The 25,645-nt window shown below is 48.2% G+C and overlaps 4 protein-coding genes across 7 annotated transcripts; all 4 read left to right on the top strand.

Annotated features, from left to right (window-relative positions):
- The first annotated feature begins 1,074 nt into the window (after positions 1–1,074).
- Positions 1,075–3,573, top strand: LOC125507074 (protein AUXIN RESPONSE 4). The gene is made up of 2 exons (XM_048671762.2): positions 1,075–2,253; positions 2,912–3,573. The coding sequence occupies exons 1-2, from the start codon at positions 1,162–1,164 to the stop codon at positions 3,053–3,055; spliced, it is 1,236 nt and encodes a 411-aa protein (XP_048527719.2). The 5' UTR covers positions 1,075–1,161; the 3' UTR covers positions 3,056–3,573.
- Positions 3,574–5,696: 2,123 nt separating this feature from the next.
- On the top strand, positions 5,697–11,277 carry LOC125509393 (glutamate receptor 2.9-like). 2 transcript variants are annotated; one of them, XM_087526291.1, is made up of 4 exons: positions 5,697–6,113; positions 6,894–8,182; positions 9,053–9,760; positions 10,405–11,277. In XM_087526291.1, exons 1-4 carry the CDS (start codon positions 5,792–5,794, stop codon positions 11,017–11,019), a joined length of 2,934 nt encoding a protein of 977 aa, XP_087382417.1. In that variant the 5' UTR covers positions 5,697–5,791; the 3' UTR covers positions 11,020–11,277. The 2 variants fall into 2 exon arrangements, with proteins under 2 accessions (XP_087382417.1, XP_087382418.1); XM_087526292.1 differs by lacking the exon at positions 5,697–6,113 and adding an exon at positions 6,264–6,448.
- A 387-nt stretch (positions 11,278–11,664) lies between these two features.
- LOC125509395 (glutamate receptor 2.8-like) lies at positions 11,665–15,862 on the top strand. The gene is made up of 3 exons (XM_048674361.2): positions 11,665–11,929; positions 12,026–13,335; positions 14,262–15,862. The coding sequence occupies exons 1-3, from the start codon at positions 11,665–11,667 to the stop codon at positions 15,510–15,512; spliced, it is 2,826 nt and encodes a 941-aa protein (XP_048530318.2). The 3' UTR covers positions 15,513–15,862.
- A 3,115-nt stretch (positions 15,863–18,977) lies between these two features.
- On the top strand, positions 18,978–25,403 carry LOC125509391 (glutamate receptor 2.9). 3 transcript variants are annotated; one of them, XM_048674358.2, is made up of 4 exons: positions 18,978–19,533; positions 21,212–22,506; positions 23,362–24,063; positions 24,718–25,403. In XM_048674358.2, exons 1-4 carry the CDS (start codon positions 19,248–19,250, stop codon positions 25,060–25,062), a joined length of 2,628 nt encoding a protein of 875 aa, XP_048530315.2. In that variant the 5' UTR covers positions 18,978–19,247; the 3' UTR covers positions 25,063–25,403. The 3 variants fall into 3 exon arrangements, with proteins under 3 accessions (XP_048530315.2, XP_087382416.1, XP_087382415.1); XM_087526290.1 differs by lacking the exon at positions 18,978–19,533 and adding an exon at positions 20,134–20,872 and having other exon boundaries at positions 23,362–24,044; positions 24,718–24,873; XM_087526289.1 differs by lacking the exon at positions 18,978–19,533 and adding an exon at positions 20,341–20,872.
- The last annotated feature ends 242 nt before the right edge of the window (positions 25,404–25,645 follow it).

The raw sequence follows: 25,645 nt of genomic DNA, 5'->3' as shown, positions 1-25,645 counted from the left end.
ACCAAATTAAAGTTAGCATCAAAATAGATTGTCTAGATATGCAACTAGGTGAGCAACCTATATGATGCAACAACAACAAGCACACAAGCAAACAAGGGATATAACACAAGGTAAGCTTGCACAAGTAAAGGTAAGAGATAACCAAGAGTAGAGCCGGTGGAGACGAGGATGTGTTACCGAAGTACCTTCCCTTTGAGAGGAAGTACGTCTCCGTTGGAGCAGTGTGGAGGCAGAGTGCTCCCCAAGAAGCCACTAGGGCCACCGTATTCTCCTCACGCCCTCACACAATGCGAGATGCCGTGATTCCACTATTGGTTCCCTTGAAGGCGGCGACCGAATCTTTACAAACAAGGTTGGGGCTATCTCCACAACTTAATTGGAGGCTCCCAACGACACCCCGAAGCTTCACCACAATGGAATATGGTTTCGCGGTGACCTCAACCGTCTAGGGTGCTCAAACACCCGAGAGTAACAAGATCCGCAAGGAATTAGTGGTGAAACTTGGCGATGAAGTGCTTTTCACTGATCTTAACTAATGCCCTACGACATCATAGTGGTGAACACGGGCTTCTAGTACTTTTGAAACGTAGCACTCCATCTTGCCCTTTGAGATCTAATAATCTGCACCATTCGAAGATACCTTTCAGCTTGTATTCAGTTTCATCTTTCACCATATATTTTTTTAGCAAAACACAAATAAACCTTGCTCTGATATTACTTTGATAAACACAAATAAACACAAATAGGCACAACACAACTCCCTTAACTTATAGTGAACTTTGAGGATAGTTTCAACCAACAACTACAGCAACAAAATGAGCATAAACATCATGCAAAATAAGACGAGATTTAACCTCCCCCAACACATTTAATTTCTTCTCCTCCTATATAGTACAAAAACTAGGTTGTCCAGAAAATAGCAAAGCGTCGCCGATTGGCATCCATCTAGTACGAGCAAAGTTGCTTTGCTGTCCATGTGAAGTGCCTGCTATCCTGGCTTGGATGGCAAACCGGCGACATCATCGCGCGCACCCAAAAGCAGGGACAAAACCCTGCTTTCCCAAGCAAACCCAACAGCTTTCCCCACTCCCCGTCCCCAACTCCCCACTCCTCCCTCTCAAAAAAAAAAAAAAAACTCCCCACTCCTCACTCCAGCCAGCAATGACAGGCGATCCCGCCGCCGCGGGGCCCGGCCGAGAAGCGCCGCCGCCGGCCCGGCCGCCGAGGCCGCTCTCCGTCGTCTCCGCCCTCCCCTTCTGGTTCTACCTCACCGCCGCGGTCTCCCTCCTCGCGCTCCTCCTCCCTCACCTCCTCTCCCCCCACCACCCCCCTCCCCTCCCGCCTCTCCTCCGCCGCCACCTCTCCGACGGCCGCCTCCTCAAGCTCCACCCAGGCCCGGACCTCTTTGCCTCCACCTCCCGCCCCGCCGCCCACTCCGCCGCGCACCACCACCCCGTGCTCGTCCTCCCGGGCCTCGCCGCCGGATCCTTTTCCTTCCGCCGCCTCCTCTCCTCCCTCTCGTCCCGGGGCCTCGTCGCCGCGGCCGTCGACCTCCCTGGCCAGGGCCTCTCGCCGCCTCCGGCCGCCCCTCCCGCCCGCACGAACCCGCTCCGGGAGATCATGGACCGCGGCATCTTCCACGCGTTCGAGCACCTCGTCGAGACCGGCGAGGTCCCGTTCCAGGAGACGGCCCCCGAGCCGTCCCGCTCCTTCTACGCGGCCAGCGAGGCGGCCGCGGCCGTGGCCCGTGCCGTGGACGCGCTCGGCCTCGCGCCTGTCCACCTCGTGCTCCACGACTCCGCCCTCGCCGCCGGCGCCGCCTTCGTGTCGGCCAACCCGGCGGCCGTGCAGAGCGTCACTCTGATCGACGCCACCACCACCTTGCCGGCCTTCCCGGCGGCCGTTCTCGGCGTGCCGGCGCTGGGAAGGCTGGTGCTGCGGGTGCCGGCATTGTTCAAGGGGCTGGTGCGTCTGTCCTGCGCTCGGGGGATGGATGCAGAGGAGGCCGACGCGCACAGGGCGGCGGTGCGGGGGCAGGGGAAGAGGGATGCAGTGTTTGAGGCCTGGAAGGCCATGAACCATAGTTTTGACCTGAGAGAGTGGAGGAGCTCTTCAGAGGAGGTGAAGAGGCTGCCGATGATGGTTCTGTGGTCGGGTTCTTGGTCGGATATGTGGATCGATGAGGGGAAGAAGGTGACCAAGGCGTTGCCGGACGCCAAATTCATCTACCATTACGGCGGCCGATGGCCTCAGGTCAGTCTGTTTGTCAGTGTCTACCCATGTTTACCAATTTCATTTTTGGGGAGTATGCGTTGTAGTCATGGATGGACCGATTGTCTTTTTTGTGTTAGCTTTGTTGATTGATATTGAGATACAGACATAATCATGATTGGTCCTCTGCCTCTATGTAGATCACTATTTCTCTGCATCATTGTTTCAAAGAGTTGAGTTAGAACTGAACCAAATTAGTACGTACTTGCTCAAAGTGAGACTTCTAGAGATTTCAGAATGAGATGATGTCGATCAAACTGCTAAATGGTATAGGATGATATCCATTTGGTAGTATAGCACAATGCACACTCTGTAACATACTAATATACCGGCCTGAACTGTTTCTACTAGCATTGTTATCATGTTTTCAGTTGGCATTTTGAGAAACGAGTTAGTAACCCCAATCTCATTCCTGTATTTTATAGGAAACCAACCAACTAAAGAGCTCCCCTTATAAGCTATAACTGATATATGACTGTCTCTAGTCTCCCCTTATAGCTAAAGAGCTTAACTAGGGTCATCTTGCCGTCATCGTGGTGGTATTTTTAATTAGCCTTTGGTTTGCAACGTACTACTGTATTATATAGCAAAGAAGCAAGCTGAGATTATGGCTGGTTTTTCCCTTATTTTGCAATTTCAGGTGGATGCATATGAGGAAATCTCAAAGTTGATAGCAGAGTTTGTGACCATGTTACCAACAACTGCGACAGAGCACGGGTCGGAGAATATGGACCAATCATCCGGCGAATCAGCAGATGCTCACAGCGATCATCCAGTTTCATGAAAACCAGAACTATCTGATTCATGGTTAAGAAATGCCTTGCGAGCATCCATATGACCAAGCGATGTTCTTCTGCCTTGGACAAGTCTTAGCTTGTTCTGCTAGAAGGGGATGATGGTCTCTTCCTTACAATCGCCCCATTGCTATCTGTTTCCCCCTTCATGTAAAATGATATCTCCCGGTGAAAGTTTGAAAAAACTTCACCTGTAGGGCCTCTTCTATTCCTCTTTCAGGTGATGCTGTCAAAATGTAACTTGAGACTGTTTTGCCTCAGGGAAGTAGGTATTCTGTAATGAGGCTGCGCTCGCATAACCTGATTTAGTGTAACGTTGTTTTGTTGCCATGGATAAATTGTACTCCTGTACTAACCAGTGCATTGTACGCTCAGATAAGTTTTACTTGCACTTGTAATCAGTGCTGCGATGCGATGCAGAGTACACTGTATTCTCTAGCTGGCCACCAGGCAGTTGGAAATTGTAGCCGAGTATCAAAAATAGTTCATTTTGTTAAGTTGGAGAAAATTACCGTGTCCCAAACATGTTTGAATCCACATTCTTCTCCTATCTTTTAAGTTGGTTTATGCTAAACATGTCCAAGCTATTTTCTTGCTGCTGTATATCCATCAGTATCTCTGCGGCTCTTCAGATTAGTAGTCTGATCAAACTGGAACCAATGTTCATAGAATATTGAGAAGCTTTATACATAAGGGGTTTTACCATACTATTCAGTTTTGCCTCTAATATTTCAAAATGCTAAAAAAATGCCATCATTGCGTTAGACGCGTACTATGATGGTATGCTTTGTTCCACCATTATCTTCGGGCCAAAACCCATTGACCATGTTATATGATTAAAATACCCTTATCGTCAGACCCTTGTTTCTTCCTCTTTTCTAGTGTAGGAGATAGAGTTTGCAGCACTGGCAGCGGCTGCCGGTGGTCGTTCCTTTGCATCAGAGTTGTGGGATTCACGGCCGACTTGTATGTCAGACCTGATCCTGCGTGGCTGCAATGACTCCTATGCGTCTTAATTAACATACACTCACCCTGTCCCTAAATAGACGACGAATGAATGCAATTTAAAATTCAACTGTTTGTAAGTTTGACCAAATAAATAGAAGAAAGTATCAACAATTATAATTTAAAATGAATACATTATGAAAATATATCTAATGGTGGATATGTTGCTATTGCTTATCTTCATATTTATTTGACTCAGACTCAAAAAGGTTTCTTTGACTCAGTTCATAGTTCATACCCCATTTATTTGGGAACGGATGAGCAAAAAAATTGGTCTTCTCTTTAGCCTCACGACTAAAGTTTGACTGTTCGTCCACACGACCGGGAGGCAGGACTAGAAAATCCCATGTCCAACCCACCGCGTGATAGGATATATAGCTTCCTTCTCCTCCACACACTCCCTGCTCTGAAATCCTCTATCTGTGACCATTAATTCCCCGTCGTTCGACCTTGAGCTTGTTCCCTTGAAAAAGAAAGTCGAGCTTATCTCTGGCTCGTTACCCGCTGACTTTGATTTAGCGCGTAAACGGCCTTGAATTCTCATCAGCAGATTAATCGCTGCTGCAGAAAACTCCAGCGGTATGAACAGTATACGTAGTGCCGTGAGCTGAATATTTCAACGGCGAACCCCGGCGATTTGGCAATCTTGGGGTGGTCCTTGATGTTGAGGGGCAGACCCAGACCATCGGTATGGTCAGCAACTTAATTTGACCCAACACGCTCCACACGCAGCTCCCACGTCGCAACGGCCACGCACCCCTGGTCCTGGGAACGCCATGGACTGCATTTGTTTATCGTCGCACTTTTGTTCATTACATACTACTTCCGCCGGTCCTTTTTACTCTGAATATAAAAATTGTCTAAAGTCAAACTTAACAAAATTTAATCATGTTTTTATAAAAAAAACATTAATATCTACTATGCTAAAGTTATATTACAATACAAAAATTTAAGTCATGACACATCTACTAATATTGATTTCATATTGTGAATGCTGGTATTTTTTCTATAAAATTGGTCAAACTTTACGAAACCTTATATATATTCTTTAGAAAAGAAGGATGACCCCCGACCTCTGCATCTGCAAGATACATGCGGTCATTTTATTGATTATTATTGAGGACCTTACAAAGTAGTACGACAATCTGCCTGAATCCGTCATCTTGGCATCACCTGCCGCTACTCCTATCCATATGATGAAGGGGTGCAAGCTGGACCAAATACCCAGACCTCTCACCTAAGTCTAACATCTAAAACCGGAGGCCTCGACCGAGCCACATACCGAGTCCGGGGTACAATCCGGTCCGAGTACTCACATATGTCGTCGCCGCCTTCTCTCACTGATTCATCTTCAAAACAGACAAATCTTACATGCGAACTAAAAAGAACCGGAGGAAGTACTTTCAAAATTCCCCGAAGAACTTCTTGACCACGCCATCGTTCTGAACTTCTCAGCCAATCAAAAGTGCGACAAGTATGATTGGAGAATTCCATGGCCGGCAGCAACGGTATCAACTCACATTAATCTGTCCGTACCTATCAACCTGTCGCTCACACGCAGCCAACGGAGTGTCAGCTTGGGAGACAAGCGCGTGGCGGTCAATGGCCGATGGAGGAAACGAATTGGCTGGCGTGGGCATGTAAACGAAAAAGGGAGCCACAGAAGCCACCGCTTCACCAAAAATACTACCTAGTGACACACCAGCGCTAGCGTAGCATCCATGACGACGGCGCCGGCGCTTCTCCGGGCCTCCACGCCGGCCCTCCGGCGCCACGGCCTCCTCGTCCTCTTGCTTCTGCTCATCGGCGCTTCCGGTGTCGCGGCGCAGGGGGGTGGTGTGGTTCCTCCGCGGCGGCGGCGGCAGGTGGTGGACGTGGGGGTGATCTTGGACACGAAGACGTGGGTGGGGAACATGAGCTGGACGTGCATGGAGCTGGCCCTCCAAGACTTCTACGCCGACGCTGGCCACGCCGGCTACCGCACCAGGCTGAAGCTCCACCTCCGGGACACCGGCCCCGGCGCCGTCGACGCCGCGTCCTCAGGTACTTGCGCCGTCTCTCAGACGGAGTAAGTTTTTTTTTTAGATTATCAGACGGAGTAAGCTAAGGAGGAAGACGGAGTGGAGTGGGCTGAGAAATGGGCCGAATCTTCTGCCGTGGGCCGAGCATGGGTGTTTTCTTTAGAATCCTCTTCCTCTCTCTCTTTCCGAGCCCTCCGTATCTCGTTTGGCCCATCGGCTCATCGGCGTGGCGGCGGCGCGGTTGCCATTTTCCCCGTCGGCGGCCGGGGTGGCTCTGCTAGCCTCGCCCTCGGCTAATCGGCTCTTGTCTTGCTTCTCGCCACACCGTCACGCCGCCCGCTCCGGCATAGAGAGAAGGTACCCCTTCTTCCCCGTGGCCCCCAGCTCGTCGCGCCAAGTAATTTGGCAACCCTCGACCTCGAGCCCCAGCTAGAAGACTGTTGTGAACTCGCGGTTCCGGTTTAAATCCATGCCAGGGAGACATTAGATCTGGAGCTGGAGTATAATATGAGTTTGCCGGTCTCCTGATTTTATGGGCACTTGAAAAGCTAGGGCCGTCAACCAAGAATGATCTTTATTTTTTCAACGGATAATGCACCCGTGAATTTGTTATTAGTTGTGCTGTTAGTTAGGGTACATCTGACATTGCTATTCTGAGAGATTTTTTTAATCAATTTATCATTTGTTATGAATGAGAACCATTCAAAAAGCTGATATGTATAGATGCTTCTTCCTTGCAGTTGTTTGATAGAAAGCCTTAATTTGTTGTGAAATCTCTTTCTAAGTTATATAAGGATTGCAGGTCTTGATCTACTGAAAAATGTCCGAGTGCAAGCGATTGTTGGGCCACAGACGTCAACTCAGTCTAAATTTCTTGCGGAGCTTGGGAACAAATCAATGGTTCCAGTCATTTCATTCTCTGCAGATTGCCCGTCACGATCCGGACTAACTCCATACTTCATCCGGACTGCATGGAATGACTCCTCTCAAGCAGAAGCTATCGCCTCACTTGTTCAGAAATACAACTGGAGGGAAGTCGTCCCTGTCTATGAGGATGATGATGATACCAATATCAAATTCATTCCCGACCTTGTTGATGCCCTCAAACAAGTCGACACTCGTGTTTCATACAGGTGCAAGATTCATCCTTCAGCTACAGAGGATGATATGAAGACAGCTATCTCAAACTTGAAACAGAATTGGACAAGCGTATTTGTTGTGCGTATGTCGCATGCTTTGGCTCAAAAGTTTTTCCAGCTTGCCAAAGATGAAGGGATGATGACCCAGGGCTTTGTCTGGATTACCGCGTATGGCTTGACAGATATCTTTGATGTGGTTGGTTCACCGGCACTTGATGTGATGCAAGGAGTTCTTGGGGTGAAACCTCATGTTCAAGATACCGTGGAACTTCAAAACTTTAGACAGAGATGGCGCAAGAAGTACCGATTACAAAATCCAGGCACCTCATTAAGTGGGCCCACAGTATCTGGCCTCTATGCTTATGATACCATATGGGCGTTAGCATTAGCAGCAGAGAAGGCTGGATTTGTGAATTCAGACTTTAGGCCGTCTTTAACAAAGAATGGTTCCACTGACTTTGACAGAATAGGTACTTCAAAAGCTGCTGAAAAACTGCGAGGTGCACTCTTAAAGGTCCTTTTTTTTGGCATCAGCGGGAAATTTCACATTCAAGACATGCAGTTAGTATCATCAAACTACACAATAATCAACGTTGTTGGTCAGGAGAGAAGAGAAGTTGGTTTTTGGACTCCAGGATCTGGCATCTCTGGTAGTCCAAAAATGAAGTCTGATCTTAACACCATCGTATGGCCAGGATATAATGAAACTGCACCCAGAGGCTGGCTATTTCCAACGAATAAAAATCTCACAATAGGCATGCCTGTGAAACCTGGGTTTGAAGAATTTGTAAGGTTTGACAATGGTACTGCCACGGGGTTCTGCGTCGATGTATTTGAGGCGGTAGTTAATGACTTACCCTATCATGTACCCCGTCACTATCGGGAGTTTGGAGACGGGAAAGGATCGAGTAATGGAACTTATGATGAGCTTGTCTATGAAGTTTATCTTAAGGTATGCATGGACTGTTTTCTGTTTCATTCTGCTTCATTGATCATTGGTCTTTAGTATGCAGACATGTAAGACTGTATCTCTGCACATGTTCGCATTTAAAACAAAATCAATTCGTGATCATCCCGTCTTTCCCTATTTTTGCATTTCATTCTCTATTTAGCCCACCTCATGAAAAATGATAGGCCTATTGATTTGAAGCAAGTACAAGAGGGGCGGTCAGTAGCATATCTCTTTTTTCCGCTACTCTCAAAACTAAACAAGCAGCATTGCGGTTGCTATCGAGCTATATTCCCATTCAATGGAACCCATCTTTCCAGTCAACCAGGAAGATCAGGACAAATAGACCAGTAGGGTATCATTACACTCCTTCTGACAAGGTATGATGACATATAGGCATATAGACCATACTTCCTAAATAGGTAAAGTCACCACCATAAGCTGAGGTGAGGGCCTGAGAGGGTGGGGATCGAGCTTCATGGAATTGTGTATGGTCTTTTCAATACACATATGTATAACTTCCCTGGAATTTCAGTTGCGCTTCTATCCATCACTATAGGACTTGGGTTCAAGCAGCTTTCTTTGTTATGAACTTGTTTAAGCCATGTACAATAGTGAAACAGTCTACATTGATAAGTTTGACTCTTAAGTACCAAGTTACCAGTTCCACAGCAAAAGCTACAGTACCACCTTTTATTGTGTTCTAAAAAGATAATCATTACCCACTCTTAATCTGTAGAATATACTTGTGTATGACTTGCCTCCTCCGGTGATTAATGGTTTAGCCTGACTGTAATTTTTTTATATACACTTGTAAAGGCGTATAGCCTGTACTTCGAAGTTTCCCACTTACTTTTTATATGTTGGTGGCAGAATTATGATGCAGTTGTAGGTGATATAACAATCTTGGCCAACCGTTCTTCGTATGTGGACTTCACTCTTCCTTACACAGAATCAGGGGTACGCATGCTGGTTCCAGTCCAGGACCGGCGACAGAAGACTGCATGGACATTCCTCAGGCCTTTGACAGCTGACCTATGGTTAGGAACTGGGGCCTTCTTTGTCTTCACAGGTTTTGTAGTCTGGAGTATTGAGCATAGAATAAATCAAGACTTCCGAGGTTCCCCAGCCAGTCAAATCGGATCAGTCTTCTACTTCTCCTTCTCAACACTAGTATTTGCTCACAGGGAGCAGATCCTGAACAACTTCTCAAGAATTGCAATAGTTGTTTGGCTTTTCGTTGTGCTAATAGTGCAGCAGAGTTATACTGCAAGCTTAAGCTCGATCCTTACGGTGGAGCAACTTCAGCCAACAGTCACAAATTTAGAAGAAGTTGTCAGAAATGGGGGCAATGTTGGCTACCTCAATGATTCTTTCTTGCCTGGGCTTTTGAAAAGGTTGAAAATTGATGAATCAAAGATGATTGCCTTTGACTCCCCTGTGGAATACGATGAAGCGTTATCAAGTGGAAAAGTTGCCGTCATTGTTGATGAGATACCATACCTTAAGGTGTTCCTCTCAAAGTATTGCCAGAAGTACACTATGGTTGGACCAACCTACAAGTTTGATGGATTTGGTTATGTGAGTGCCATTTTTCCAGTCAGTAGCCCATTTTTAATACGGTCAAATCCTATATGCTGAATCAATTTTCGATGCTAAGTTGTTGCAGGATCCTGCTAGTAACTCAAATTTGCATATTAATATACCATCAGTTTAAACTTTTGATTAAGATTACAGTTTCAGCTCATGTTTGAGTTGTACTTCGAGATTCCTAAATTTTTCGTATGTGAACATGCTAAAGCCTAAAGGACAACTGCAAGATTATACTTGTTTTGTCAAGAATCTAAAATGCGCGATCAGGTTCTGGGGAAGTAGTGCTGATTCTATGGTTATCTATTGGGAACTACAAGACTTGCTTGCTTATTCAAGTATCCAGTAACGTGATAAGTCTATCTACTTGATCAGGTTTTCATCTAGTTTACTTAAACGGTTAAACCTTATCCTTATATTAGACTTTCTGAAGTTCATTCAGAACGATGGAATATTATGATCAATATGATTGTCTCACCTTACCAAGGGCTTGCATGAGTGATTAAGATAACTGCCTCCGGTTATTTTGGGCTGGTTTAAATTAATAATAATATGACTGGCTCAGCATTTTGCCAGACCTGTACTATATCACCACTGAAGCCTTTTCTGATCCTCATCGTGTGCTAACTCTGCAGGCATTCCCTCGAGGCTCGCCACTCACACCTGATATTTCGAGGGGAATACTGAAATTCGCATCGGATGACCGAATGGTTAAGATGCAGAAAGACTTGTATGGCGAGACTTCATGCCCCGACAAAGATGACTCCCAGACTTCAAGCAGCCTTACATTGCAGAGCTTCCAGGGGCTGTTCATCATCAGCGGAGCATCTTCAGTGCTGGCATTAATCCTGCACGCTGTCATAACCATTTATAACAACCGACACGAATTCAACAGTGACGGCAGTCAGAGTCCATGGCGCAGATGGCCTGCCATTCTCTCCAAGCTCTTCCACGGGGACGACAGTCCTTCTAACACTCCAGATAAAGATGAAGCCGCAGCGGAAAATGCTGGTAGTGCGGTTGAGACCCCACTAAGCATACGCATACCTAGTCACATCGTCGAGCACATGTCAGACACGGACACAGGAAGCCCACCAGAAGGGGAAGGAACACCAGGCAGGGAGCTCTCAGTTCAGGACACGGAACCGCTGTCGTTTGCTTACATGCATTCTGAGAGGGGGCAAAATAGAGCAGCTTCCTTGTCTCGGAGTGGGAGCTCGATCCGCAGGAGACAGATTAGCATGGAATGAACTACTGTACTTGACGAGTGCATAGCTTACTGATCGCTGGGATTTAGTTATTCATTTAGCTGTCTGTACATGTTTGCAGTTTATCTCTTTTGAAACGCAATGCTTGATGTGCATTGCCACATTGGCGATTGTTGGTAGCTGCGAGGATCAAGCGGTTCTGATGCGTGTGGTTTCTGAAAAAACTGTAAAGTGCTAGCCTGTATGCTGGTTTTCTCACCCCCCTCAAATTCGAAGAAATTATCGAATGACGTTGTGCCACCTGATGCTGTTTTCCAGTACTGGTTTTACTTATTTTGTTTTTATCAAATGCAAAGTATACAAAAATATGCAACGAGCATTCTGGCACTGTCACTGCTTGCTTTTGCTGACAGTAACTGATGAGCTGATGAGACGTCACATTTGTCTCTGATTCCCACACACACATGTACCTTGAGGAAAGAAACTACTGAAACGAATGCAAAACCCGCACGTTCTCGCGCGCGCGCGGTTCTGCAAACAGTAGGGAGGTCAAACCCGCACGCGACAAATCAAATTCGTAGAAAAAGAGAGGAAGAATGACAAAGTCAGTATGCGACCAAGCTCTGGTGGTTGTCTTGCCCAAGCAATTGAATGCCCTGCTCTCTCCCGCCCCTCCTCCATCTCGCCATGGCCGGGCACGCGCGCGCTCGTCCCTACCTACCATTCATCCTGGTCGGCCTCGCCGCCTCCTTCACCGTGACCTCGCGGGCGCAGCCGACGGAGGTCAAGGTGGGCCTCATCATCGACGCCGAATCGCCGGTCGGCAAGGTCGCCAGAACCACCATCCCCATGGCCCTCGAGGACTTCTACGCCGCCTTCCCCAACTCCTCCGCTCGGGTTCGGATCCTGCAGCGCGACTCCGGCGGGGACGTCGTCGTCGCCGCGTCCGCCGGTATGTATGACCGACAGCCTCTTCGGCGGCTCGTTTCATTTGACGTCACGTGCATCGGTGCATGGTCGTGATTGGTTGCCTTCGCGTCGCGTGCAGCGCTGCAGCTGATGACGAGCCAGGGAGCGCGCGCCATCCTCGGCCCGCAGTCGTCCGTCGAGGCGGCCTTCGTCGCCGACCTCGCCACGCGGGCCGAGGTCCCCGTCGTCTCCTTCTCGGCCACCAGCCCGTCGGTGTCGCCCGCCTTGGCGGGCTTCTTCGTCCGCGCCGCGCTGAGCGACGCGGCGCAGGCCGGCGCCGTCGCCGCGCTCGCCACGCACTTCGGGTGGCGCCGCGTCGTGCCCATCTACCAGGACGACGACTACGGCGCCGCCTTCGTGCCCTTCCTCGTGGACGCCCTCGCCGACGCGCGCGCCGAGGTCCCCTACCGCTGCGCGCTCCCGGAAGGGGCGGCCCACGACGCCATCGCCGCGGAGCTGTACCGCATGGAGTCCGAGCAGACGCGCGTCTTTGTGCTGCACACGCGCCCCGGGCTCGCGAAGAAGGTGTTCGCCGCCGCCGCGGAGGCCGGCATGACGGGCGCCGGCTACGCGTGGATCATCACCGACGGGCTCACGGGCCTCGTCGGCTTCGTCGACCCGCCGCAGGGCGTCATCGGGCTCGCGCCCTACGTGCCGACCACGCCGCGGCTGCGCGAGGTCAAGAGGCGGTGGGTGCGCCGGTACATGCGTGACCATCCGCAGGACGAGCCGGAGCACGCCGTGGTGGGCTGCTACGCCGTGTGGGCGTACGACGCCGCATGGGCCGTCGCGTCCGCGGCAGAGCGACTCAGCTCCGGCGACCTATCATCGCCGCCGGGGCTGGTGGGCGGCAAGGGCGGCCCCACCGACATCTCCGGGCTCGGCAAGTCAAGATCGGGCGAGAAGCTCCTCCGAGCTATCAACGACACGACGTTCGAGGGCCTCGGCGGCAGGTTTGAGCTCATCGACGGCGAGCTCGCGGTGCCGGCGTTCCGCGTGTTAAACATCGACGATGGGAAAGCCAAGGGCATCGGGTTCTGGACGCCGCGGCACGGGCTGAGCCGGCATGTCGGTCGCGGTTCCAGCAAAGCGGGCGGCGAGCTCTCGCCGTTCATCTGGCCGGGAGAGTCGACGGTCCGGCCAAGTGGGTGGGCGCAGCCGACGAGCGCCGCGAAGCTGCGGGTGGCGGTGCCGGGGAGGATCCCGCGCAGCTATCGGGCGATCATGCACATTGACGTGGACCCGGTGACGAACCGGACAACGGCCGGCGGGTTCGTGATCGAGGCGTTCGAGGCGGCGGTGCGGCTGCTTCCGTACGCTCTGCCGTTCGACTACGTGAAGGCGGACCCCATGCCCTACGACCACTTGGCCCAGGCGGTTAACAATGGGGTAAGTCATTTCTTCCATCGCAAACCATGCCTCCTCGTCAAATCATGCATGTCGTTTTTCTTCAAGTCATGCATGCATTCATTTGCATTTTGCATTTTTTTTGCAAATCATTTACATTTTGCATTAATCTATCAATTCAAAGTTTCAAACTAAGCCACCTCATCAACTCTAATCATGTCTTCTTCTTTTTTAAAATAAAGTTTTTCCCTCTTAAAGTAAGATCCAAGATCCTAACATCGACTGAGACTTAACAAAGTCTCAATCAACTAAGACTTAGCAAGACTGTTGTTCTTTTCCTCAATATTCATAGCCAGTTCATCACTATGAATTGAGAGGAGAGCGTCATCCTTACCAAATTGGCTATAATCGTAGACCATAGACCAGTCAACCTCATTCGCAAAAAAGAAGACCGGTCAATCTGCAGTGTGTTTTTTCCAACCACTCGATCGAGGCCTGACCTAGCGCATATCAATATGACGCGAATGAAGATGAACAATAACCTACTCCCTTCGTTCTGAATTACTTGTCACGGGTATAGATGTATCTAGATGTATTTTAGTTCTAGATACATCCATTTCTGCGACGAGTAATTTGGAACGAAGGGAGTAGGCTGTTGGGGAGAAAGATGAATGCCAGCTGTTGGATTTCAATTCATCGGTTCGAAATTCGACTGACCCTATTTTTTAGGCATCCTATGTATAGTCGGCCCCTGAATTCCCAGTTACAGCCTAATAGCAATGCTTATAGAGGGTCTACCTTTGGGCTTCTCTTCATACATTACGTACTTGGTTACACACTATTCATGTGTTTTTTTTAAAAGGGGTTTTATCCCAGCCTCTGCATCAGAAAGATGCATACAGCTCAAAGTATTTCAGTTGAGCAAAATTTGGATAAATAAACCTTTGTGGCCTTGCCCTTTGCTGCAGACATACGACGCGCTGGTGGCGGACATGACCATCACGGCGAAGCGGTCGGAGCACGTGGACTTCACGATGCCTTTCATCGCCACGTCGATCACCATGATAGTACCGCTACACGACCAACGGAGCAGCAACAAGTGGACGTGGGTCTTCCTCAAGCCGCTTCGCTATGACCTCTGGCTCGTCAGCGCCGCCTTCTTCATCTTCACCGGTTTCGTGGTCTGGGCCATCGAGCGCCGTGACAATGAGAGGTTCGGCGGGACGCAGTCGAACCAAGCGGGCACCATGCTCTACTTTGGCTTCTCCACCCTCGTCTTCACCCACAACGAGAAGGTTAAAAGCAACCTATCGAGGCTGGTCGTGGTAGTGTGGGTCTTCGTGGTGCTCATCCTGCAGTCCAGCTACACCGCCAGCCTCACCTCCCTGCTCACGGTGCCGCAGATCGGGCCAACCATCGTGGACTACCGCACGCTGTTGCTAGGCACGGAGAAGGTGGGGATCCTCAACAACTCCTTCACACCGCAAGTCATAAACCAGTCTGGGCTCCCGCAGGATAGGGTGGTGCGGTACCCGAAGGCGGAGAGCTTTCAAGAGGCACTGTTGAACGGCAGCATCGGCGCCGTCATTGACGAGACGCCTTACCTCAACATCTTCCTCCAGACCTACCGGGACAACTTCACCGTGACTGGCCAACCCAACATGACCGGCGGCTTCGCGTTCGCGTTCCCCAGGGGGTCACCGTACGTGAAAGACCTGTCGCAGGCGATCTTGAACCTCACCGAGAGCGGCGAGATGAACAGGATCGAGCGCAAGTGGCTCAGCGACCAGGATGACCACAGGTCACAGGGCGGCGGACCGTTCACGACGAACCATCTCAACTTCAGCAGCTTCCGAAGCCTGTTTGTCATCACCGGCGCCACCTCGCTCATTTGCCTCACCATCCACCTTGCTTTCTTCCATAAGGAGGGCTACTGGTTACCCCTCCCGCAGATCATGTCACGCCCATCGTGGAAGGTCAGGCTTCGGATGTTGGTCAAGCACTTTGACAGAAAGGTCTACAGTGAAACTATGCCCGGTCGGAACCAGAATGATGTAGGAGCGGTTGCCTCCCCTCATACCTCGGACCATGTGAGCATCGTCGGTAGACTGCCCTGTGCGCCACACACCAACGAGGGGTCTGTTGAGATGGCAACCCAGACAACCAGTGCGATCGAGCCGGTCGCCGACGGAGGAGGTAGATCGTGCTCGTCACGCTAACCGGCTAACGTCTATGGAAAGAAAGACTGAGCAACTACTTCAAACTGCCATAGTCCAAAATACTTCCACTAGTGTCAAAATACGTCTTACACTATGGGACGGATGGAAGTATATCCCTTGTAGTAAACGACAAACGAGAACTATTACTTGATGCCCTGTGAACACGTATTAAAGACTTTGTACAAAGTTTTTCTTTTGCTAACCTGTAAGAAGAAGAAATTAGTTGTGGGGAGTTTTCTTTTAGGTGGATTCGTATTGTCGTATCATTGTACTTATCCCCTTTGTTTCAAATTAGTTGAAAATATTTGATGTTGTAAATATTACTCGCTCCGTTTCTAAATAGAAGTCTTTGTAGAGATTTTACTATGGACTACATACGGAGCAAAATGAATGAATCTACACTCTAAAATGCATCTATATACATCTGTATGTGGTTCATAGTGGAATCTATACAACAACTTATATTTAGGAATGGAGGGAGTACAAATTTAGGGAATGAGATCCAATGCCTTGCTGTGAGCAAGGCACCGATGAACAGTACGATGACTGGCTCTCCTCTCCACACCGTCCGAGCCAGAATCAACGGCCAGATCTGCGTGAACAGTGGCAGTTCTACAATGTTCGGTTTATAGTACCCCACCTACAGTGTTCGGTCTACAGTCCCCCGTAGTGTTCTGCGCTACAGTATTCGATGTGAGCCCCCTCCCCCCCCTACACTCTAAAATGCATCTATATACATCCGTATGTGGTTCATAGTGGAATCTCTACAACAACTTATATTTAGGAATGGAGGGAGTACAAATTTAGGGAATGAGATCCAGTGCCTTGCTGTGAGCAAGGCACCGATGAACAGTACGGTGACTGGCCCCCTTCTCCACACTGTCCGAGCCAGAATCAACGGCCAGATCTGCGTGAACAGTGGCAGTTCTACAATGTTCGGTCTATAGTACCCCACCTACAGTGTTCGGTCTACAGTCCCCCGTACAGTGTTCTGCACTACAGTATTCGGTGTGAGCCCCCCCCCCCCCCCAAACCTTGATCCAACGGCTGGCTGGCCGCCAGTTAAGTCGTGGGATCTCTGTCCCAAATTTAGTTCCATACTTTCCTCTACGAGCAATGCTACACTCACAGAGAGATCTATTATGGGGTTCATGGACTAGCTGGCGTGGGTGATTGGGATTGGATACAAGAGGAGGATGGGCCCCACCCTCACTGAAAATAAGGGGGGGCTGATAGATTAGTTAGAAGGAAATTAAGTAAAAGCCCGTAATGGCTCCGTGTGTGTAGGATTATTGTTCCTCTACCAAGTCATAGAAATTTAGTTATTGAGTAGTCCGCCCCGAAAGAGAAAATTCACGTGCCACTTAGGGCGGACCCTAGGCAACTATCAATTCCGCAACATTTTTGTCCCTTGATTTCTTCTTCTAAGTTTGTACTCACTCTGTTATGAAATATATAATGTTTAAGCAGCTTAAATTGAATTGTTTAAACGTCATATATTTCGTAACAGAGGGAGTAATACATTACAACAAAAATGAAAATTTTATAAATATACTCCGTGGAAGGAGTTCCTACAAGTTCGCCTACAAAACTACTCAAAGATTTTCTCGATGGTGTGGTTGATTGCTGATGCTGCTGCAAAAAAGGCTGACTATTAAATTCACAGCCAACCATTGCAGTCATCCGCTGTTGGATGCTTGGATGGAGGAGAGGGGGCGGACTACTGGTCGGCTCAGCAAACTTAATTTGAACGCCCACGCGGCTTCTGTGCCGCTGCAGCCACACCGGATTATGGGTAGTAATCTGCGTCGGCGCACCGGCGGAACGTTTCGCCCGGTCAAACCCGAACCGCTCGATCTAGACGCGCGTAACCGTCAGATCTGCCTCGCATCTGCTATCGTCATCCTCCCCACGGAAAAACAGAGGAGAAATAAAAAAAAGCAAGCGCCGCCGCCGCTTGCAGGATCCCGCACGCTGGCATGCGCTGCTCTCGCTTGGACCACTGCTGCCCCTGCTCGTCGCCGGCGCTCGTAGCCTCATCGCCGCCGCCGAACCAAAACACCACCCGCCTTCACCGCCGACACCGAAGCAAAAAATGCCGGTTCCAGCAAAATCAAAAGACGCTTGTAGCAAATTTTTAGGATGGTTCCAGCAAAAACGAAACAAAAACAAAAGGTGGTAGCAAAAACTACTGATGCTTCTAGGAAGACTCTGGTAGTAGAAAAACTCCAGTGGTAGCAAAATGGCATCTCCGGTAGTAGCAAAAATCAGAGACGGTTGTAGCAAAAAAAAAAAAACCATCGCCGCCGTTGAGCAAGACCACCGTGGGTGGATGTAGCAAAAAATGTCTTCAATTCCAGCAAAATCAAAAAATGGTTGTAGCAAAAAAGTCAGGAAAAACAGAAAATGGATGTAGCAAAAATCGACAAACACCGGTAGTAACAAAAAATCAAAACGGTTGTAGCAAAAATGGTTCATCGGTTGCAGTGAAAATCACCTGGTAGCAAAATTTTGGGCGGGTGGGTGGTAGCAAAAGCATGGGCCAGTTCCAGCAAAAATAAAACATAGTTGTAGCAAAAAAAAAGAAGCAAGTTCCAGCAAAAAATGAAGCTGGTTCCAGCACCCGACATAGCCGGTAGTAGCATCGGAGATCGCAGGTTCCAGCACTTGACGCAACCGGGGTTGCAGCTTGCTGTCGTGTTGGTTCCAGCATCACTGCAGCCGGTGGTAGCATCAGGACTCACTGGCTCCAGCACCAGATGCAGACCGTTGCAGCTTGGGTCGAAGATGTCGATCGATGCTGGAGAAGCCCGTCGCAGCTCGGCCACCGGAGGTCCAACACCTCCCGCTGCCCGTCGCAGCACGGCACCCCGGGGTCCCGCAGCTAGCACGGCTTTAGGTGGACGGAGGGGAGAGGTGGGAGCGCCCATGGCGAAGGAGCCGGAAGAAGGAGAGGGAGAGGTAGGCAGCACCAATGGGGAGGGGAGGTGGAAGAAGGAGAGGGAGAGGTGGGTAGTCCCGTTGGGGATTTGTGGCCCATGGAAATTTGTGGCCAGAAAAATCTGGAACGAAGGAAGAAGATAAGGAAGGAAAAGGGATAGAGCGGTGCAGGGCTTCACTGGACGCGTGGGTTTGTTGGAAACGTTTACCCCGGATTATTTCATCACCTTTGGTGCAACGTGTGAATTACCTATTACAGTATATTTCTACTAGCGTGTTATATCAAAAAGACCAGAAACAATTATGTTTTAAAAAGTTACAATTTGCACTTTTTTGAAATATATCATGAGTTTTTCCTCAAACTAAAAATAGGCTTTTCTTAACTGATTGAGACTTGAGAAAATGTTGACTGGGGCGTAGACGGACGACCGTGGATAACTAACCCGAGCACGCCATCGATGTTGGCCGAGCAAAAGTACGACAAGTATACCCACGCCGAGTTCCACGATGCATGGCCGGCGGCAATAGTGCCATTGTCACACACAAACACAAGAGATAACCGATTGAGAGCGATGGAGCTTGGAGGGAGGAAGATGCTGCATAGTACTGTAGGATCGAGCAGCGCGGGTCAACCGCACGCACGCGCTCGATCAACAAGCAACCGTCACCGTGGCGCGTACGTACGTACGTGCATGTAAAGGCAGCCACGAAGCAACCCTAAATGGAAAAGTCGATCGTTTGGTTCATCAAACGTACTAGCAGCGAAGCCTTGTTCGGCTAGGCATCGATCGATCCATGAAGGCAGCGACGACGACGCTTCTCCGGGTCCTCCGCCGCCGCCACGGCCTCCTCCTCGCTCTCGTGCTTCTCGTCGGCGCTGCTTCCGGTGCCGCGGCGCAGCGGACGGTGGACGTGGGGGTGATCCTGGACAGGTCGACATGGGTGGGGAACATGAGCTGGACGTGCATGGAGCTGGCCCTCGACGACTTCTACGCCGACGATAGCCATGCCCGGTACCTCACCAGGCTGAAGCTCCACCTCAGGGACACCGGCCCCAACGCTGTCGACGCCGCTGCCGCAGGTACGTGCGTGCGCGCCGCGCCTCCCTGCTCAACCCGATCGAACATCAACTAAGCTAGCTGCTGCTAGTACCTGGGGAGATTTGGCTAATTAAGCTCATGCCTAGCCTAGGTTTCCCTTGTGTTTCGCCACCATTTGTATGTATTTGTTGCTGTTTTCTCATTGGATCAAAGCAAAAGCACTGTACCTAGCTAGGACCCATGTTTTTTTTAAGTGAGACGTGAGTAGTTTCATATCCCAAAAGATTGGATGCGGTCAACGATTAGACCTATGCTTCGTGCACGCAAATGTTTCTCCATGTTTAGTCCCTTCATCTAGTCTACCGATCTCAATCGAGTCTTGGTTCACTCCCTCAAGTGAAACCATATACCGCTGTTAGAGCATCTAGTACTCCCTGTGTAAAGAAATATAACAGCATGTAGGTCACTTATATTTTTTTTACAGAGGGAGTAGATTAATAAATCCCGTAAAAATGGTCAAACATTTAAACTGAAAAAGCATAGTATAGATCCTATAAAAAAATTACATGTCCCCATGTATTATTCCGTATATACCTCATATTTGTAGGTTTGCGGGTTGTTTTGAAGGGAAACCGTAAATCGGTCAATGCCGGAGCAAGCGGCCTAGCTTGGCTGACACCGCGCGAGTAGCAAGCAGGCGGAGGAGCTCGACAGCTGCCGGCCAAAGCATCGCCGGAGCAAGCGGCCTAGCACGGGGCCACTGGTGGCATGTGTGTGTGTTACAGCCGGCCAATAGCTGCATGCGTGCGTTTCAGTCGACCAGAGTTCGATTTCATCCATGTGTGCTATCCGGGGAACAAGCATGGGGAGAAAAAGGAGAACAAAAATTAGGGTTTACGGAATTTGTTTCGCCCCATACCGTGTGGTGCCACAAATTCATTTTAGAGAAACTTGTATACTATTTTTGCGGGACGCGTTTTCGCTGGGGTTGCTCTATTTTGCTGGGATTGCTCTATTTTTTTTAGGGTTGCTAGAGTTGCTCTGGTGGCTCCCCCTCCCCGCAAGAAAAGGAAACTTCTGACTGCCTTGGTGTTATGGGCTGGATATGGGCCAAATCTTCTGCGTGTGTTCAGCGCTTAGAGATTCACCCCACAATCTGGCCTAGAGAGCTATCCGACCCTTGTCTCTCTCTCTCTCTCTCAAAAAAAAAACCTATCTTACCCGGCGACTGCAAGTCCGGCGGCGGCGCTCGCCTCAGCCGTTGCATTTTTCTAGTATTTTCTCCCCATCCCGCCGGCGGTCCGAGCTCCGCTGCTAGTCTCGCCCGGGGCTCCTGCCTCCTTCTCGTCCTGATTCCACCCCCGGCGGCGCACAGTTACGGTACTCTACTCTTTCTTCTCCCGACCTCCATCTCCAATCGATTTAGAAAGCGCTGTAGCCCTTGAATCCCAATTCGAAGGCCTTCTTGATGTTCCAAATCGTACCCATGCGGTGGATGGCAGACATTGGAGTTCGGCGTTTGAACACTTGCAACATTAGAGCCGTTTCGCCAACCGAGCTCTCTCCAACTTTTGATTATTATTAGTGCGCCGTTAGTGCGGGTAAATCCTGCATTGCGTGTTCTTTTCCACCGCGGATTTGCAACAAATTTATTAATCATGTATTATGAACGAGAGCCACTGCTGTGAAATCTCTTTCTAAGCAATATCAGCACTGCAGGTGTTGATCTACTGAAAAATGTGGGCGTGCAAGCGATCGTTGGGCCGCAGACGTCGACTCAGGCTAAATTTCTTGCGCGGCTCGGGAACAAATCATCGGTTCCGATCATTTCGTTCTCCGCAGATTGCCCGTCACGAGCCGGACTAACTCCATACTTCATCCGGACCGCATGGAACGACTCCTCTCAAGCAGAAGCTATCGCCTCGCTTGTTCAGAAACACAATTGGAGAGAAGTCGTCCCTGTCTTTGAGGACGATGATACTAATACCAAGTTCATTCCCGACCTCGTTGATGCCCTCAAACAAGTTGACACGCGTGTCTCTTACAGGTGCAAGATCCATCCTTCAGCTACAGAGGATGCTATGAAGGCAGCTATCTCAAGCTTAAGACACAATTGGACAAGTGTATTTATTGTGCGTATGTCGCATGCGCTAGCCCTCAAGTTTTTCCAGCTTGCTAAGGACGAAGGGATGATGGGCCAGGGATTTGTCTGGATCACCGCGTACGGCTTGACAGATATCTTTGATGTGGTTGGTTCTCCGGCTCTAGATGTGATGCAAGGAGTTCTTGGGGTGAAACCTCATGTTCAAGATACTGTGAAACTTCAAAACTTTGCACAGAAATGGCACAGCAAGTACCGATTAGAAAATCCAGGCACCTCGTTGAGTGAACCCACAGTGTCCGGTCTCTATGCTTATGATACCATATGGGCGTTAGCATCAGCAGCAGAGAATGCTACATATGTGAATTTAGACTTTGGGCCGTCTGTAACAAAGAATGGGTCCACTGACTTTGACAGAATAGATACTTCAAAGGCTGCTGAAAAACTGCGAGGTGCACTACTGAAGGTCAACTTTTCGGGCATGAGCGGGAAATTTCGTATTGAAAACACACAGTTAGCATCATCATATTATATGATAATCAACATTGTTGGTCAGGAGAGAAGAGAAGTCGGGTTTTGGACTCCAGAATTTGGCATCTCTGGTAGTCTAAATATGAAGTCTGATATTAACACCATCATATGGCCAGGAGGAGATCATGAAACTGTGCCTAGAGGCTGGCTGTTGCCGAGGAATAAAAGACTCCAAATAGGTGTACCTGCAAATCCTGGGTTTGGCCAACTTGTAAGATATGAAAATGGCCCCGAAGGCCAAAAAGGGTTCTGCATCAAAGTTTTTGATGAAGTAGTTGATAATTTACCCTACCAAGTACTATATGACTACCATGGATTTGATGACGGGCACGGAAATAGTAATGGAACATATGATGAACTTATCTACAAGCTTTATCTTAAGGTATGTACTCTTCTGTCTTCTCTTTGCTCTGTTTTGTGCTTCGACACAATCTCTCCTAGACAGGGCAGCTAAAGCTTGGAAATAATAATTGAGAAGATCAGAAATAACTATTCACTTTGTGTTTTTCTTGTTGTTTTCTCAAGTATACAAAACTAATAGTTTACTCCCAATCAATTATTCGTCTTTAGTGTGCAAACATGTATGATTACATCTGGGTACTTGTTAGAGAGAGCCTACCATACAATGTGTTTAGTCCATGTGCATCAAATATCAGTGTACCGTGCCAATTTTACTGATATTATATCGCATTGGGTCAGGTTCCTTCTTTTGTACACTTAAGTTACATGAGAGGACTTAAAAGCATCCGCCTTCTCTTCTAGGGAACTTATTGGCGTAAATGCGTACATTTGAAACAGATCTGCATCATTATGCGTGGTGGTTTTATTTGAATGTTCCAAGCAGAGCGCAGTTTCCTGGGTTTTTACTTCATCAACTAGTCCCTCCAATCCATATTAATTGTCGCTGATTTAGTACCAAGTTGTACAAAATCAGCGACAGTTAGTATGGATCGGAGGGAGTACTAATTTTTTAATTACAAGCTCCAATCAGAAAGAAGCATATAATTCCTCCTTGTACGGATTATTTTTCTCTCGGACATGACACAAGTGCATGCAGTAAAGAAAACATAACCAATAGAATAATCAGCACCCCTCTTAATTTGTGAGACAAATGCTTTTGAATTATGATGATTAATTGTTTAGCCTAACTATATATATTTCTATTGCATAAACTTGTAGATCCATATACCCTTGTGCTCGAAAGTTTCTCAACCCACATTATATCTGTTCCTGACAGGGATTCGATGCAGTGGTAGGTGATGTAACAATCTTGGCCAACCGCTCTTTATATGTGGACTTTACTCTTCCCTATACAAAGTCAGGGGTGCGCATGCTGGTTCCGGTCCTGGACCGGAGACAGAAAACTGCATGGACATTCCTAAAGCCTTTGACAGCTGACCTTTGGTTAGGAACTGGGGCCTTTGTTGTTTTCACTGGTTTTGTAGTCTGGTGTATTGAGAATCACGAAGATTTCAAAGGTACCCCAGCTAATCAAATTGGATCAGTCTTCTACTTTTCCTTTTCAACACTTGTATTTGCACACAGGGAGAAGATTAAGAACAACTTGTCAAGAATTGTTGTAGTTGTTTGGCTTTTTGTGGTGCTGATAGTGCAGCAGAGTTATACTGCAAGTTTAAGCTCAATTCTCACAGTGGAACAACTTCAACCAGCAGTTACCAATTTAGATGAGGTTATCAGGAAAGGGAGCTATGTCGGCTACCTCAATGATTCATTCTTGCCTGGGCTTTTGAAAAGTTTGAAAATTGATGAATCAAAGATGATTGCGCTCAACTCTGCCGAGGAATACAATGACGCCTTGTCAACTGGAAAAGTTGCCGTCATTGTTGATGAGATACCATACCTTAAGTTGTTCCTTTCAAAATATTGCCACAACTACACTATGACAGGACCAATCTACAGGTTCGATGGATTTGGTTATGTGAGTACCATCTTTCCAGCTGGTTGTACAGTAGCACATTTCTGGCACTGTTAAATCCTATATGATGAATCAGTTTCCACCGCTATTTTCTAGTAGGATCGTCCTAGTAGCTCAAATTTCTATATTTGTAATTTCACATACCATCAAAATATCTCTCAAACAAACAAAAAATCAGAGTAATTTTTTTATTAAGATTATAGTTTCAGCCAATCTATGAATTGTACTTTGAAATTTCTGAACTTGTCGGATGTGCACATGCTAAAGGACGAATGCAAGATTAAATTTGTTCGTCAGGAACCTAAACTGCATCATCATGTTTGTGCGGAAAGTGGTGGAAATATTATTGGTTTTATGTTGGGAAATAGAATGCTTTCTTGCTCCTTGAAGTATTAAATAACATGATAAATCTACTTGATCAGGTTTTCAACTGGTTTGCTTGAATTTTATCTTTGTATTAGACTAAACTGTCTGAAGTTCGTCAAGTATGATCCATATGATTGCCTCACTTTACCAAGCTGCTTGCATGAATGACTATTATAACTGCCTCACCGTTAGTTATCCTGGGCTGGTATAAATGTTTATATAACTGGATATCAGTGTTATACCAGGCTTTTATTTCACCGCTGATGCCTTTTCCGATCCTCATTTGTGCAGGCGTTCCCTCTAGGCTCTCCACTCACAGCTGATATCACGAGGGGCATACTGAAGCTCGCATCGAATGGCAAAATGGCTGAGCTTCAGAAAGACTTGTATGGTGATAAGTCATGCCCCGACAAAGATGACTCCCAAACTTCGAGCAGCCTTACGTTGCACAGCTTTCAGGGGTTGTTCAGCATCTCCGGAGCATGTTCAATCCTGGCATTAATCCTGCATGCTCTCATAACCGATAAAGGTGTATTCAGCAGATGGCTTGCCGCCATTTGGTCCAAGCTCTTCCGCAAGAGTAATACACTCCAAATAATGATGAGGCCAGTGGAAGGACAAGGATCACGAGTGTGAAGAGCAAAACCACCTTTGTTTGTAGTTGTACGCATGCAGCCTGGCTCCTCCCGAGAGGGGGCATGATTGATCAGTGCCTTGTTTGTCTCGCTGTGGGAGCTGAAAATGCCCGGGACAGATAAGCGTGTAATACTACACGGTTAACGTTTTAGCTACTGATGGTCGCAATTCTTTATTCGTTTGTCTGTTGATTTGCATTTATGTTTAGGTCTTTTAACACATAGATAGACTGATGCAAGAACATTTAATCTGGCATCCAGATCTGTATTATAAGGTGCCACCTGATGCTGGTTTTCAGATATGTTACATATCACATATGGAATGCAATGTGTACTTAGATATGTATGCAAGCTGTTGAACTTTTAATCTTGCAATGGAGCTGCTGTTGTTACCTCTTGAACTTTTTGTCGATCTTTCTACCATTGTCACCGCATGCGTGCTTGGTGATGGTAACTGATGAGGTACTTAACTATCAGTACCTCTGTGATAGGAATGAAACGAAGCATCCCCTATGGACAGGCAGCTTAGCCAAAGAAGCATCCCCTGGCTTTAAACTGATGCGGTGAGCATGAGTTTCATGGAT

The sequence above is a fragment of the Triticum urartu genome, chromosome 5A (assembly GCF_056163025.1).
Source record: "Triticum urartu cultivar PI428250 chromosome 5A, HENAU_Tu73, whole genome shotgun sequence".
Classification (NCBI taxonomy): domain Eukaryota; kingdom Viridiplantae; phylum Streptophyta; class Magnoliopsida; order Poales; family Poaceae; genus Triticum; species Triticum urartu.
Note: the sequence above shows the minus strand (reverse complement) of the source record. Positions and strands in the feature narration are given on the sequence as shown.

Coding starts and splice junctions, on each gene's coding strand:
- LOC125509391 (XM_048674358.2), top strand. CDS start 19,248: ATGAAGGCAGCGACGACGACGCTTCTCCGGGTCCTCCGCCGCCGCCAC. Junction 19,534..21,211: donor TGTCGACGCCGCTGCCGCAG/GTACGTGCGTGC, acceptor TCAGCACTGCAG/GTGTTGATCTACTGAAAAAT. Junction 22,507..23,361: donor TCTACAAGCTTTATCTTAAG/GTATGTACTCTT, acceptor TGTTCCTGACAG/GGATTCGATGCAGTGGTAGG.
- LOC125509395 (XM_048674361.2), top strand. CDS start 11,665: ATGGCCGGGCACGCGCGCGCTCGTCCCTACCTACCATTCATCCTGGTC. Junction 11,930..12,025: donor CGTCGTCGCCGCGTCCGCCG/GTATGTATGACC, acceptor CGTCGCGTGCAG/CGCTGCAGCTGATGACGAGC. Junction 13,336..14,261: donor CCCAGGCGGTTAACAATGGG/GTAAGTCATTTC, acceptor CCTTTGCTGCAG/ACATACGACGCGCTGGTGGC.
- LOC125507074 (XM_048671762.2), top strand. CDS start 1,162: ATGACAGGCGATCCCGCCGCCGCGGGGCCCGGCCGAGAAGCGCCGCCG. Junction 2,254..2,911: donor ACGGCGGCCGATGGCCTCAG/GTCAGTCTGTTT, acceptor TTGCAATTTCAG/GTGGATGCATATGAGGAAAT.
- LOC125509393 (XM_087526291.1), top strand. CDS start 5,792: ATGACGACGGCGCCGGCGCTTCTCCGGGCCTCCACGCCGGCCCTCCGG. Junction 6,114..6,893: donor CGTCGACGCCGCGTCCTCAG/GTACTTGCGCCG, acceptor TAAGGATTGCAG/GTCTTGATCTACTGAAAAAT. Junction 9,761..10,404: donor AGTTTGATGGATTTGGTTAT/GTGAGTGCCATT, acceptor CTAACTCTGCAG/GCATTCCCTCGAGGCTCGCC.